The sequence below is a fragment of the Mesoplodon mirus genome (assembly GCF_964341445.2).
Source record: "Mesoplodon mirus genome assembly, chromosome: 9".
NCBI classification, from domain to species: Eukaryota; Metazoa; Chordata; class Mammalia; order Artiodactyla; family Ziphiidae; genus Mesoplodon; species Mesoplodon mirus.
In genome coordinates, this window is record NC_138985.1 from 59,216,313 (window position 1) to 59,232,548 (window position 16,236).

The 16,236-nt window shown below is 41.3% G+C and overlaps 1 protein-coding gene across 4 annotated transcripts in view; it reads left to right on the plus strand.

The window, feature by feature from the left end:
- The window catches only part of CDK6 (cyclin dependent kinase 6), a 235,365-nt gene that overhangs the window by 155,931 nt on the left and 63,198 nt on the right, over positions 1-16,236 (plus strand). For all 4 annotated transcript variants that reach the window (XM_082633019.1, XM_082633021.1, XM_082633022.1 and 1 more), the window contains exon 5: positions 6,344-6,453. In XM_082633019.1, coding sequence (XP_082489145.1) covers positions 6,344-6,453 — 110 coding nt within the window. The remainder of the gene's footprint in view (positions 1-6,343; positions 6,454-16,236) is intronic.

The window sequence follows — 16,236 nt, forward strand, 5'->3', positions numbered from 1 at the left end:
CACTGCTGTATTTAAAATAGGTAACCAGGGGCTTCCCTGGTGGCACAGTGGTTAAGAATCTGCCTGCCAATGCAGGGGACACGGGTTCGAGCCCTGGTCCATGAAGATCCCACATGCTGCGGAGCACCTAAGCCCGTGCGCCACAACTACTGAGCTGCCCTCTAGAGCCCACAAGCCACAACTACTGAGCCTGCAAGCCACAATTACTGAAGCCTGCATGCCTAGAGCCCGTGCTCTGCAACAAGAGAAGCCACCGCAATGAGAAGCCCACACGCTGCAACTATGGAAGACCACGAGCTCTAGGGCCCGAGTGCCACAACTACTGAGCCCACGTGCTGCAACTGTGGAAGCCCGTGCGCCTAGAGCCCGTGCTCTGCAACAAGAGAAGCCACCTCAATGAGAAGTCCGCGCACCACAACGAAGAGTAGCCCCCGCTCGCTGCAACTAGAGAAAGCCCGCATGCAGCAACAAAGACCCAATGCAGATGAAAAATAAATAAATTAAATAAATTTTTTAAAAGTTTAAAAAAATAAAATAGATAACCAACAGAGACCTACTGTATAGCACAGGGAACACTGCTCAATATTCTGTAGTAACCTAAATGGGAAAAGAATTTGAAAAAGAGTAGATACATGTATATGTATAACTGAATCACTTTGCTGTACACGTGAAACTAACACAGCGTTGTGAATTAACTATACTCCAATGTAAAATAAAAATTATAAATAAATAAATAAAATAAAACTTACAGGGTTCCCACACCATGACCAACCCTGAATCGTGTCGTTCTGTCCTTTCTGCCGATCAGGCAAAAATGATACCCTCTTATTGTGATGGCTTTCTTCCTTTCTTCCTTCCTTCCTATCTTTCCTTCTCTCCTTTCTTTCTTTTCTTCCTTTCTTTTTATGAGATTGAGTATCTTTGATAGTTTTTTCTTCTTTTGAATTGTCTTTTCATATTTTTTATCCATTTTTCTGTTGTATTGTTTTATTGATGTAATTTGTTTTAGATGTTTTCTCCCAGGTTGTCATTTATCCTTTCCTTTACTGTATTTACAGTGTTTGCTGAAGAAAATTTCTGGGTTTTTTGGTTTGTTTTTTGTTTTTTTTAAATAAATGTATTTACTTATTTATTTTTGGCCGCGTTGGGTCTTCGTTGCTGCCCGCAGGCTTTCTCTAGTTGCGGCGAGCGGGGGCTACTCTTTGTTGTGGTGCGCGGGCTTCTCATCGTGGTGGCTTCTCTTGTTGCGGAGCTCGGGCTCTAGGCACGCGGGCTTCACTAGTTGTGGCTCGCGGGCTCTAGAGCGCAGGCTCAGTAGTTGTGGTGCACCAGCTTGGTTGCTCCGCGGCACATGGGATCTTCCCAGACCGGGGTTTGAACCCGTGTCCCATGCAGCGGCAGGTGGACTCTCAACCACTGCGCCACCAGGGAAGCCCCTGGACTTTATTCTTTTTTTAATCTGTTAGCACCTACTATTTTATTTGCTGTATCTTAGATTATATTTTGGTGACAGGACAAATCCCCTTCATCCTTATTTCTCAAACTATTTTTGGCTCTTCTTAAGTGTTACTCTGCCAGAGGCACCTGATTGTCAAAGTTAACTTACTCCCCCAAATCACTGGATTGTCTTAAATTTTTGTGTTAATACAGGAATAATGATTATCTTTATGATATGGCTTTTCCCCATCTTAGCCATGGTCTGTCTCACCATTTATTTAGCTTTTATTTTATGTTCTTCAATAATAGTATATCATTTTATTTATATAGATCTTGCTGTTTTTTAATTCCTCAGTGTTTCACTTTTTTTTTGTTACTATATGAATGGGATCCTTTTTTCCATTATATTTTGTAACTGATTCACTAGCATTCACTTTGTATCTTATGTCTACCATCATCTAAATTTTTATTATCTGAATAATATTTTTTGTAATAAATTTTATTTTCCAAAACATAAGACCAATGTGTATAAGGCAGAAACCCTTAGAAGTACAAGGAGATTCTGGGGGAAGGAAAACACAAACTCAATTCTCTGTCAAAGTTTGACAAAGTATAGAAAAATATAAGTAAGGATCTGTATGAGACAAACTCTGTTTAATAAAGAACTTTACTCTTAAAAGAGAGTATTCCCCTTACACCCTACAGCACAAAAGCCAGTTATGTGCATAGTCATAAAGAAAAGAAATTCTAGGGACTTCCCTGTTGGTCCAGTGGTAAAGAATCCACCTTGCAACACAGGGGACGCTGGGTTCGATCCCTGGTCAGGGAACTAAGATCCCATATGCTGCTGGGCAACTAAGCCCGAGTGCCACAACTACTGAGCTCATGCGCCTCAACTAGATAGCCTGCGTGCTGCAAACTACAGAGCCCACTCGCCCTGGAGCCTGCACGCCACAACTAGAGAAGAGAAAAACCACACGCCAGAACTAGAGAGAAGCTTGTGCACCACAACGAAGAGCCCGCATGCCTCAATGAAGATCCCTCGTGCTGCAACTAAGACTCAACGCAGCCAAAAATAAAATAAATAATAAATAAATCTATTTTTTTAAAAAAAGAAAAGAAATTCTACAGGTTACATTCTCTGGCTATGATGCAATAAGACTAGAAATACAGCAGCTAACAGTTAACCATAAATAATCTGATCATGTGGAAATTTTAAAACTCTTTTCTAAATAATTCTTCAAATTAGTTTACTCTTGGATTAAAGAGAAAATTAAAGGTAAATTACATATTATTTAAAGCTGAACAAAAATGAAGATGGTTTATTTAATAATATATAACTAAATTTTCTATCATTAACCAAAACTAAAATAATAAATTACCCAAGTTTCAACTCAGAAATAAATTTTAAAAAACAAAGAAACTAAGAGGGGGGATTTAAAAAGATAAAAGTAGACGTCAACAAATTATTAAATAAAACAATAATCCTCCCAAAATAGAAATAAATCTTGAAGTTAGTTTCTTTTAAATGAATAATATAGCTGAACTGACAAACCTGGTTGATATAAAGAGAAAAAAAATTTCTTTCTCAGAAAACCAAGAAAATAGATGAGATTAAAATAATTACAAGAAATACTATGTACAAATTTAGGCCAATACATTTTAAAATCTAGATTAAAGAGTTTCATAGGGAAATTCCTTATTATTACCAGAATTGACTCAAAAAGAAGTTGAAACCTGAACAGACTAACTACCAATAAGAAATTCACGAGATTGTTAAAGACATAATGCTAGGAAAGATCCAGATCCAGATGGTTTTATGAGTCCTTTCAAAGGACTGATTATTATGTCATTTATAATATTCCAGAATATAGAAAAGGATGGAAAGTCTGCATGTCCTTAATACCAAACCTGAAAAATTACACACAAAAAAACTATAGATCAGTCTCATTCATCAGTATAAGTTTATGTCCTAAAATAAATATTAACAAATAGAATCCAAAGGTCTAGTAAAAGAATAATAAACCATGATTAGGAATGACTTATTCCAAGAAGGGAAGGGTGGTACAATATTGGGAAGTCTGTTAATGTAATTAATATATCATTAATAGAACAAAAGAGTGATCAAATGGTCATTATTAATAGACATTTTAAAAAGCATTTGAGGGGCTTCCCTGGTGGCACAGTGGTTGAGAGTCCGCCTGCCGATGCAGGGGACACGGGTTCGTGCCCCGGTCTGGGAGGATCCCACATGCTGCGGAGCAGCTGTGTCCGTGGGCCATGGCCGCTGGGCCTGCGCATCCGTAGCCTGTGCTCCGCAACGGGAGAGGCCACAACAGTGAGAGGCCCGCGTACCGCAAAATAAACAAACAAAAAAAGCATTTGATAAAAATTTGTTACCCATCTTGAGTGGTCACTAAACTTTAAAAGGAATAGAAGGAAACTTCTTTAATATATCAATATTTTTCTTATTATTTTAGTTGTCTAAACATTTATTTGATGATCATAATAAGTATCACTGATTAAAGTACTGAAAATGTAGATAGTGCTACCTAAAGTGTTTTAGAATGGGTAATCAATCAGAAATCACAGACTCTTTAGAACAGCTTAAAATAATGCTGTATTGGGATTAAAGTTTTCATCTCATATGATGTTAGACTTTATTTCGAACTGAAGTGAGAAGATAAGTATGTGATCTCACAATATCTGTGTATGTCTGTAAACCACTGGACTGGAACTTTATGGACAGTTTGCCCCTGCACTTTGGTATACAGTGTATTAGAGAAATAGGGAAATGTTCCTCCAGCTAGAAATATTAGTAAAGCAGAAATAAATTATTTAACTAAAAACTAGTGCCCAGAATTGGACACTCTTCTTAACAAAAGTAGTGAGTATCTTCTTTTTGGGGGTTGACTGGTAATTGAATTTTGCCCACTTATCTTCTAGGAATGACTGCCTTAAAATCATCAATTTGGTATTTGTTAAAACGCAATTGTTACGTGTGCAGTATTATGATGGGCATTTACAGGCATAATGATGGATGAAATTGAGTCCATGCCCTCTGGAAGGACCCATATTATGAACTATGTTACAAAGTATGATTTTGAGGTGGCAGTTGGTTCAGGGAGGTGATGATGTCAAAACTGAGCTTTGTAGGATAAGCAGAATTTCAACCTGTGAAGGAGAAAGTAGAGCTTCCCAGACTAGAACAGTGTCAACAAAAGCATGGAAGCAGGAACTGGAGGATAAGTTTGTATAATTGAGTGGTTCTCAAACCTAGCCAAGGGTTAGGGTTACCTAAGGAAGTTTAAACAAAAAAAAAGAAGAAGAAGAAGAAGAAAAGAAGAAGAAGAACTAAAGAAGAAGAACTCCAGTGGACCCACCCATGGAGATCTAATTCAGTTAGGGGCAAGATAAGGGCCCAGACACATGTGTTTTTCTAAAAGCCCCATGGATGATTCTGATGTATAGTCAGGGTTGAGAGCCAGTGATGTGGTCTCGTGTGGGAAGGATATGGAGGCACTTTATGATCACTCACAATCCTGTGAGTTGACCGGACTCAAATGGGCAGTTCTTCTGCTCCATGTGACATCGGCAGCGGCACAGTCACCTGGGGGACCAGTCAGGCTGGAATATCCAAGATGGCTCACTCACATGGCCTTTCAGCTGAGAGCTCAGCTGGGTCTGTCAATTGGAACATCTCTGTGGGCTTCTCATTGCATAGCAGCTGGGTTCCAAGAGGAAGCATCTCAAGAGCAAGCATTCAAAAAGGCCCAGGCAACCAGGCTTCCTATGACCTAGCTTTGGTAGTCTCAGATGTTACTTCCACCATATTCTGTTGGTCAAGCAAGTCACTAAGGCCAATTCAGATTCAATGGAAAGTGAACTAAACGCCAATCCTTGATGAGAGGAGTGTGCCTATAAGGAAGGAAGAAAATTGATGGCAACCATTTTTTTTTTGAGAATTGCTACTGCAGTCTTTAGGCACTAAGTGCTGTAGCATCAAAGTACATAAACAGAATTTCAGGAAATTTAGACATCAGTGAAAGTACAATTAAGTAAAACAATAAGTAGTGATAAAAAGAATCTGAATAATATAAAGTGCTTATGTAATAAATTTATGTATTGAATTCCTTTATATTCCTTCGTTTCAGACGGCCATAGAATTTCTGCTCCCCACAAAAAAGAAGCATTTGAACCCCTATATACTCTTATAAATGTGGAGCCTTAATGATATGGTTGTGTTTGTTGTATCTATTATCATACAGTGCTCAGTATTAAATGGGGTTCTTCCCATATTGGAATCTCTTCCTCTGGATGACTTTTTACACATGGTATAAACAATTGGGTTATACATTCTCTCTCAAGTTCTTCTTCATGTTTTGTTTCCTGGAAAGAGTGGCATTGAAGGGGGCTTTATTTTGATTCCCCACAGTCTCACGATAAGAGTAGTTTTGACTTGTTCGGGTGCTCTGTAGACTTCAAGGTCACCATCCAGCAGCCACTGGAATAATCTTCCAATTTCCCAAAACTGCTGACGTGGGAATTGAGCTGCAATTGTTGCCATCATCTGTTTTCCATGTATTGTCTTTTAAAGCCCCTTAAGAAAGAAATAATTGTTTTAAGGTAAGGGTTTGTTTAAGCCTTTGCTTTTGCTTTCTGAAACTCAGTTATTTTATCATACTAGTAAGACACCCAGAGTCCGAGGTGAGAACCCAGGTGGTGGGGGTGATGTAATTTCCCAGCCTGTCAGTGATGAGTCCTGGTTACTTATTGCTTCTGTCTGTATCCCCCATGTGATTTTTAGTTCTTTCCGAGCTGAGTCTTGGCATTAAACCACCCGGGATGAGGAGTCAAGCAAACAGCCGTCCCCCTCAGTAACGCTCCACTCCGTTTGCCGTTGCAGGTCGTCACGCTGTGGTACAGAGCTCCAGAAGTCTTGCTTCAGTCCAGCTACGCCACCCCTGTGGACCTCTGGAGTGTTGGTTGCATATTTGCAGAAATGTTTCGTAGAAAGTAAGAAATACCTTTTGTTTCACTCTGTCTCCCTTGGAAAGAAACGTTTCGGGTCTTGGATAATTTAAGTGGCAGCCTAGCATCCCTCTTTCAAGTAGGAACATGGTATCCAGCTCCACCTGCCTGCGGCTCCCACTTCCAAGCATGTCCCGAAACTGCCTTCTCAGTCCTTACAATATAGTTGGGTGTGGTTGTAGCTTCCGGCTCTTGGAAACTCTGTTTGGAAGGGAACACTCCAGTGTTCGTACAATTTATTTTGTTTTTGCTGGCGATGAGAGGATGTGGCAAACATGAAGCGCGTTATGGTTTTTTTGTGTGAGGGAACATCCTCAAGGTGGACTTTTCCACAAGAGGAGGACCAGGGCTGTTAAGTATATGGAAATTTTGATGGGTTGAAAAAACAGAATGTTTAGACTGAAAAGGCACAGGCAACAAAGATGTCTGCGCCATTTCAGAATACTTTAAATGCTGTCATGAAGAGGAGAGGTTAGACATATTCAGGCACTATAGAGAACAGAACCAAAGATATTAAAGTTACAGAAATAAAGATTTTTGCTCAAAGGCAAAAAAAAATCTAATGATTAGAGTTATCTGAAGAGAAGATCAGGGTTCATGAAAACAGTGCTTTCTCAACGGGTGTCCAAGAAGAGACTGGACCACTACACACTGTAGATGTTTTCAGTGGCATTCCTAGAATGGGTGGGTGGGCTAGATGACCTCCAGGGCCCCTCTGAGTCTGAAAGTCTGTGGTTCATTTGTTTGATTTTCAGGTCATAAGAAATAGCCGAACAATATAATAAAGATCTGCCAGGAAAATAATCCAGACCTGGGTACTAAATTCAGCCTGGTCAAAATTAAACAGAGAGCCTAATCATAATCTAATCTCTCTTTGTCTTCTATTTTTATTTCCATGGGAAAATGTGAGTTGGGAAGTTGAATATTTTCCCACTGGACATGTTATATTCAAAACGTAGCTACATGCTAGCTCACAAGAAAAAGAGGTAGTCAGCCATTTCTTGCTTGTCTGTCTGTTTGTTTGTTTGTTTTAACCAAATGAAGTTTTGTGCATGTAATAAATTTGGGGAACTATTCTAGACCTCAGCAGATTCAACTGTAGCTCACAGAGGGGGATCATGGCAAGGTGATCAAAGTACACAGATGTATAATGCAGGCCTATTGTGTGCCAATTATAGGGCCAAACCTCTTTCCTTGTGTTACCTTTTTATTCCTCACGATAAGAGATAACTGAGATGCAGTGGTGAATTTATTTGTCTAGCATCAAACAGCTAAAAAGTATGAGGGGTATTACTCCAGAGGAAGTCTTGTGACTCTGGTGGTGTTTTTCTACCAAGGAGGGAAGAAAAAAAAAAGTATATTGAATTCAGCTGCAATGTTTGCCAAATAGGCTAAATAAGTGGTTTTGGAAGTGTGGTTCTTGGACCAGGTGACCTTTTTGGAAGTGCAAATTCTTGGGCCTCACCCCAGACCGACTAGATCAGAAGCGCTTGGGCTGGGTCCCAGCAACCTTTGTTTTCACAAGCCCTCCAGGTGATCCTAATTCATCCTCCAGGGTAAGAACCACTGGGTTTGGATGAGAGAATCAGCAGGAATGGTCAGTCGTTAAATGTGCAACTCCCAGACCTCTCTCTCGAAATTCTGATTCATTATTGGACTGAGGCCTGGCGTTCTTGTTTTTTTTTTTTTTTTTAAATATTTTATTTATTTATTTATTTGGCTGCATTGAGTCTTCATTGCTACACGCAGGTTCTCTCTAGTTGTGGTGAGCAGGGGCTACTGTTCGTTGTGGTGCTCAGGCTTCTCACTGCGGTGGCCTCTCCTGTTGCGGAGCACGGGCTCCAGGCATGCAGGCTTCAGTAGTTGTGGCATGCGGGCTCAGTAGTTGTGGCTCGAGGGCTGTAGAGCACAGGCTCAGTAGTTGTGGCGCATGGGCTTAATTGCTCCGCGGCATGTGGGATCTTCCCGGACCAGGGCTCGAACACGTGTCCCCTGCATTGGCAGGCGGATTTTTTAACAACTGCGCCACCAGGTAAGTCCTGGCATTCTTGTTTTTAAACGTGCATCATGTAATTCTTTTCATCAGACAAGTGTGGAAAATTTGGGGTTAAAGGCTTATTGTCAGAACCAGGAATAATTTACTGTCAATATTGCAGTGTGGGAGTTGGGACAGTCAGTTCAGTTTATCCCATGAATAAATTGGTGCAGCTGAGAGTTGATTAGAGAAGTATTTATTGGAATTACTTTGATGCGTCTAGGCTTGTCCTCAAATGTAAAGATTGGGTCCTTCTTTTGTTATGGGGGAAGAATGATCAGTTATTTTTCAATAGTACAAAACTTGAATACCAGCCATCATTGATGATAAAAACAATCTTCTTCTGGAAGATGGTAAAAGAAAGATGAAATTTAAGATATGTAGTGTTAAAGTGTTCTCTAGTAAGGGATGTGCTTTATTTTTAAGTATAGGTAGTCAGCACTTATGGAACAATTACAGCCCCAATTTTCATTTTATAGCATTAAAACATTCTCCCACGGAAGTGGTAGTATAGTTGGTAATCTGGTCCCAGTCTAGCTTGCAGAGAATCCTGTATAACCTGGAACATATACAGAACATTATTTATCAAAACCTATTTTCTACTTACAACATTTTTTTTCTAGAGTAAAGTCCATTCTGTGTTCCAATCCAGGATGACAGGAATACCCATCTCTTCAGGCCAGCACTGGGTCTCAGAAGGGAGACTCAGTATTGGAGGCTCAGAGAGAGACCCCTTTGACAACAGCAGCAACAGTCTGCTTCACTTTTCTGGGAAAGTGAGATGTTGGGTAGAGACCCACTGTCTCCTCAAATGTGCACAAAAGAAAGTACCCCTCTCTTGGAGCCTTGCACAGAGATAGTAAATTGAGAAATAATTGCCGGGAGCGGGAAGCAATGATCGGAATCCAGGCGCGTGTGCCTTTAAGCCTGAAGGACAATGGATCCGTCTGGACCTGCCACCCTTCCTGGGGCGGCTGCTCTGTCTCTTAGGTAGTTCCTGCCGGTTTGGATGTGACCTTGAAAACAACCATGGGATCTGACCCTTGTTCCCGCTCAGTTCACGTTCGGTATTTCCTATGATAACACCCAGCTATCTGAATGTGAAGCCTTCTCACTTATGCCAGCTGAGTTCTGGGGTCCAGCCACCAGCTTCACCTGCTTCCAGCTTAACTCCTGATTCAGTGCTGACCCACCTGTTGCAGTGTCCAGCTGAGAACTCACAAGCCATGGATTCTGGAAGCAGACTCCCTCATTGCCTTAGGCTGACCCTAAATCAGGGAGTCCTGGTACGTGTCCACTCAGGGGTCCTCCTTGTTGCTATGGCAGTAGTTCCCAAATTGTGTCATCTTTTTTAACACCTTCATGGTTTTTGCCATATTCATGATAACTATACTTACTTAATTTCTTTACTATCTTAAATTAATTAACTTTTTATTTAGCCTCATCTTAAGCAAAAATATATAAAATCACAGAATTGGTGAACCAGTTATTTGTCTAACGTACGCTAAAATTCATATATAACCCTTAAAATTAAACAATTTAGTCCATGTTCAGCCCCTGAAATCATCTCCCATATCACCCAGGTGTGTGTCGCATGTTGGAAACAGATGTTTCATTCATTCTACAAATAACTTTACTGAGTGGCTACCATCTGCAAGGCCCTTTTCTAGAGGGATAATTTACACCCTAGTGCAGAAGAGAGGCATTGCATTTGCAATTAGTCAATTAACCAGAGCTGGGGTAAATGCTGTGAAGTGTAGGTTTCTATGAATGGGTATAATGAGAAGCTTGTCTCCACAGAGGAAAGAGATTTCTCAATGGAAGACCAGAAGTCAGGATTAACCTTCTTCAGAGGTCGTATCCTAGTTGTTTATATAAGAACATTGAGGAATAACCATTTATGCATCAGCAAGGCTCACCATCCTCCCTAACCTAGGGAGAAAAAAAGAAGCAAAGGGAGTTAACAGTTGTCTGTCATGTGACAGACCCAGGACTGGGCCCTTCACATCTGTTATCTCACTAAACCCACATTCTGAGGACTGTTTTCCTGTTTCTAGATGATGAACCAAAGCCTTCCACAAAGAGTATAAATAACTTGTCCATAGGCATACAGCTCTTAAATGGCAGAGCCAAATTTGAACCTAAGTCTACCTGACTCTCTAACCTTTGATTTTCCCACTCTGCCATGTTTCTATCCTGGCTGTGGTTTTATTAGGTACCATATTTTTTCTAGAATGTTTCATGCATTATTACAACGTAGCAGCAACAATATTTTAGGGAGGTCAAGAAGCAAACCACACATCTAATAGCTTTGATTTCTAGCCTTTCCTATAGTGGAAAGGCTGACCAATTTCTGTGATAATGTAAAGAACTGCATGCCTTTTATTCTAAAATGTGATACCTAGGAAATATGAACTCAGTAAAAAGAATCTTAGGGCAGATGGTTGACAAAGAGCCAGAGAGTTTAAATACCATCTGTCATTATTATCTGGGTTTAATAATTGCCACACTGACCTTCAATAGCGTTCTACGAAAGTAGATAAGAGTTGGATCTTTTATCTTCCTCCTTTAACTCTTCATCAGTGGGTGATCCATCTTTACTCCACATTGACATATATATATATATATATTTTAATATATATAAATTCATTTATTTCATTTTTGGCTGTGTTGGGTCTTCGTTGCTGCGTGTGGGCTTTCTCTGGTTGTGGCGAGAAGGGTTACTCTTTGTTGCAGTGCGCAGGCTTCTCATTGTGGTGGCTTCTCTTGTTGCAGAGCACGGGCTCTAGGTGCGCGGGCTTCAGTAGTTGTGGCACACAGGCTCAGTAGTTGTGGCTCGCAGGCTCTAGAGCGCAGGCTCAGTAGTTGTGACGCACAGGCTTAGTTGCTCCATGGCATGTGGGATCTTCCCGGACCAGGGCTCGAACCTGTGTCCCCTGCATTGGCAGGCGGATTCTTAACCACTGCGCCACCAGGGAAGCCCTTGAGTTATATTTTAGTACTAAAAAACATTGCTATGAATTTGGTCAGTAGACAACTACCCAGCTTGAAGATTAGGATGAGATGGAGGGAGGGATGGACAGATGGATGATACCGACTGATTTTTAACTTCATGGCAAAATAGACTCACAAATGTTAACTCTCCCGGTATCTGTCCATTGCCTTGTAGTCCTGGTCAGAACTATTGTCTGTGTGGTTTGAAAGTTATGGGGTTTTCCAAGTGACGGCAAAGTCATAAAAAGAAAACGCACATTTAAAAAATAAAACATGCTACTAATTCTTTGAATATGGAGATTGTGGTAAACAGATAGTAATTCTTAGAAGTTCTGAGTTGCCAGCTCTACTGATCCCTAGCTAAGAAATGCCAAATGCCACCAAGAAGAACATACAGTCACTGTTCGAAGGAAACAAACGAGGCTTCATGGTTATACTCCCCCTTGGATGGTGGCCTCTCTAGACTTGCCGTCATTGGTTTCTATGAATTAAACCCCCAGTAGCTGAGAAACTGACAGGGAAACTGTCCTTTGTGGCTGAGTGGTCTGTGAGCAAATATCTTTAAAATGTCACTGAGTGCCTTGCCAACTGTCCTACTGGTTACTGTGTTGGTGTTCCCCATATTTGAGCGCTTTCCTTAGTGACATCAGGGAAATGAGGCCCTTGACCAGATGCCCTGAACACCAAGACACCAACAGGCAAGCCCTAGTCTGTGAGAGGAAACCCATCACCTTAGGTTAGATCAGAACACGCATGTGGAAACCAGGGCACTCACCAGACCTTCAGGTTTCTTGTCTTTTCTTGGATGTTTTCTTGGACCTCTTTTTTTCTTTAGAGAACCAACCAAATGGGAAGAACTCCAAAGAAGCATTTTCTTGAGTGAGGAAATACCCAAGATGGTACCGAGGAAAAGATCTTTTTGAATAATTCACACAGGGTAGTTCTAAGTAAGAACAAATGAGTACTACCTTTTAATGTAATCAATGCTGATTTTTTTTTTTCTTATTCTTTTTTTTTTTTTTTTTTTTTTTTGCGGTACACGGGCCTCTCACTGTTGTGGCCTCTCCCGTTGCAGAGCACAGGCTCTGGACGCGCAGGCTCAGCGGCCATGGCTCATGGGCCCATCCGCTCCGCGGCATGTGGGATCTTCCCGGACCGGGGCCCGAACCCGTGTCGCCTGCATCGGCAGGCGGACTCTCAACCACTGCGCCACCAGGGAAGCCTGATTTTTTTCTTATTTTTGATGTGTATCTTACTTTATCATGAATTTGTTTTCATGCAGTATACTGAGAAGCCACCATCAGGCCAGGTCTTTCCCTGTCGGGGCAGCTCTGCAGCCTTCCAGCTTCGCAACCCTTTGCCACTCCTCTCTGGCACCCAGAGTCTGCCTGCCAACCTGTTTTCCTGTTTCCTGACTATTTGTGGACTTCCGATAAATTAATCTTTCTATTGTCACCCTCTTCCAAAAACTTGCCTTAAGGTTTTCCTCCTTAGAACCCTTGCGCTTCTTTTATTCTGGGTGCCCACCTGCCCTCCCTCATCTTCCAAAGCTAAACCTAGAAGCTGTCTCTTCAGGGAACAGACCTGCCCCGACTCTGACCCCACCACTCCCCCCCATATTCTGTGTGCACCTGCCCGGCAGTGCTTTTCTCAGCCACATTCCGTCTGTGCGCACACGTTGTCCACACAGCTGCAGTCATGTGGGATGCAGAGCACGTTCTTTCTGAGGAACCAGATACCTGAGTCCGTTCCAGCCCTGCCTCTGCCAGCTCTGTGACTGAAGGCGAGCCCTCGACCTCTGGAGCTTAGTGTCTTTATCTGTAAAGTGGAGAGGCCGGGATAAGACACCACATCCATGGCATTCAGACTGCTTCATAGAGACCTCATATTGCTGCCTCTATATAGACCAGGAGTGCCCAGCCCTTCTTGTTCCCACAGTAAGCTTTGTTCAGAGCAACTTGATTTCATCTTTTTCATATACTGGGCTTCTGAGATTTAAAAGGGTTTTAAAACATGGGAGTAGATAATGTCCAAGTTTCACTCCAACTCTAATATTCTGTGCTTTGGGGTAGAACTGTGGCTTGGTCATTTCTGGAACTCTTAGCATGTCAAGCACAGCTAACCCTTACTGACAGAGGTTATTACACATCCTTGTCATGGTCCTGAGCATTTGACATACATTATTCAGTTTAATCCTCCCAAGTGACTTGCCCCAGGATCCCACATACAGCAGAGCTGTATGACCTATGACAGGAACAGTGAACTGTAATGAGCTGCCCTAGGAAGCTAGGCGGGCATGAAGTTATACAGGGTTGCAGTGTAACAGTTGGCGGGGGGCGGGGTGTGCATGTGTGTACATGCCTCCCTCTCTACCCTACTATTCCTTTCTTTACACATATATTTAAATATATAGATATTCCATGTGGAATGTCTGTGAAAGTCGAAACCAGATCTGTCCAATAGAAAACAGAATGTGAACCATGTCACTTTAAATTCTCTAGCAGGGCTTCCCTGGTGGCGCAGTGGTTGATCCGCCTGCCGATGCAGGGGACACAGGTTCGTGCCCCGGTCCGGGAAGATCCCACATGCCGCGGAGTGGCTGGGCCTGTGAGGCATGGCCGCTGAGCCTGCGTGTCAGGAGCCTGTGCTCCACAACGGGAGAGGCCACAACAGTGAGAGGCCCGTGTACCGCAAAAAAAAAAAAAAAAAATGCTTGCACCTGGAACCTCAGTCTCCGCGATCTCTCACTCCACAAGCCACTTTCAGAAACAGGAATTGTTGCGGGAAGGAGCAACTTAGGAGATGTAGATGCCAGGTAGCTTTATTTAAAAAAAAAAATTTTTTTTTTTTAACCACAAAGTAAAGTACGCTGGTAGCAAAAATGACAAATGGCACAGAAATATAAGAAGTGAAATTGTCTTTCCTACACTCCCATCCAAAATCCACTTCCCAAAGATAACCCCTGGATATATTTCCAGATCTCCTTTATTGCAAATTCAAAAGTGTGTGTTTACAAATACTTATATACATACACACATGCACACATCTGTCAGTTTCTGTCACAGAAATGGGCTTATACTATACACCGTACTCTTCTGTACGTTGCCTTATTCACTTTATTTTATCATGATATATTATGGCAGTTCATAGAGATCAAACTCATTTTGAAACTACATAATTGTCAGCTCATTTATTTCATAGTTTAATTTCCCATTGATGGACATTTAGGGGTTGGTTGGTTGGTTGTTTTTGGTCTTATTACAAACAATATTGCAGTAATATCCTTGTGCTTATTTTGTGGAACATTTGTCCAAGTATTTCTGTATGGTAAATTCCAGAAGTGAAATTATAGGGTCAGATAACATGCCTATTTAAAATTCTGCTAGCTAAACCAAATTGCCCTCCAGCAAGCTTCAAGTAAACTCTGTTTTTACCTTAAGGTGGGAAATAGGATTGAGATTCTCAAAGTTTAAGAAATATTGTCAAAAATAAAACAAGACAAGGCCTCTTACGTAAGCCTTGGCTTCCTCCTACCTCTGTTACCCCTTCTTAAAAATATTAGCCAGAGGAAAACCTAAGTGACCATGGTAATTATAAAAGCTGCTGTTAAGTTGGTTTGAAGCATAAGAGACCTTTTTCAACTGTAAAATTAACTGTGGGTTTCCTTTTTATCAGTTGTGTATGATAGGAAAGGAATCAACCTCATTTTGTCAGTTAAAAAAAAATTATCTTAAGATAAAGTCCCAAGCAGTTTTTCAGGCTAGTTTTTTCCAGTGCACAGACAGCATGTGGAGAGTAATGTATATTGAGTTTTGCTCTCCCTTCCAGGCAGGATGTAGAGCATGGGTCCTCTCTTCCTCCTTAGTCATCTTAGTCACCAGACCTATTCATCTTTACTTCAGATTTTGCCTTCTGGGTCTACTCATTGGAATAACACTGGAAACCCTTGCATCAGCCCGGTTCTTGAAATAGGAAAAGAATCAGACTAATAGTCTCAGTTCTGCCTTAGTCAGAAAGTCTTAGGTCTTGCTGGTCACATCTTTCAACCATTGATTTGGATAACAAATATTTGATTTGAGTCAAGAAGCCACCCATTTTTTAATCATAAAACACTGGCAGAGAAAGTAGCTATTTTATACATCGAAAGACAGTTCTTACCAGTCTAGTCTTTACTCAGTCAAAGGCAGACTTCTCATCATTGTCCCTGGCTCTCATAAACATGAGTTGCTTCCCAGCCCTACAAAATAAAAAGTACCAGGCCTGCACAAAATTATTTTAGCTGGCGCTTGGACCTCTGATCTGAGTTGAGTCCAGCCTTAGTAATGCCTTCAAAGCATGATGTAATATTACATTTGTTGCTTTATAATGATCATGCAAATTTACTGGACAAGACAGTAGATACAGTGAATAGTACAAGGTATTTCAGATAAATGTAAATTTTATGAGATTTCGTTGTATGCCTAAATAATTTTCCACAGAATGGTACTAAGGTGTTAAGTTACAATAAGTGGTACGGTGTGACAAAAGATTCTACTTGGTCTTGTCCTGTAGTGATAGGTTGTAGTGACAATCTGTTGGCAGCCCCATGTGGCCACTGCTGTGGGGTCTGTGTCTGTCTGATACCCATGCTGCCTTGTTTTGCACTGCGTTTCTGCCTCCCATCTGGCCTTGCTATGGTGGCTGGAGGAGTTAATGTCTGATAAGACCCATACTTGGCTTAACTGAGAAGCATTGGGCAT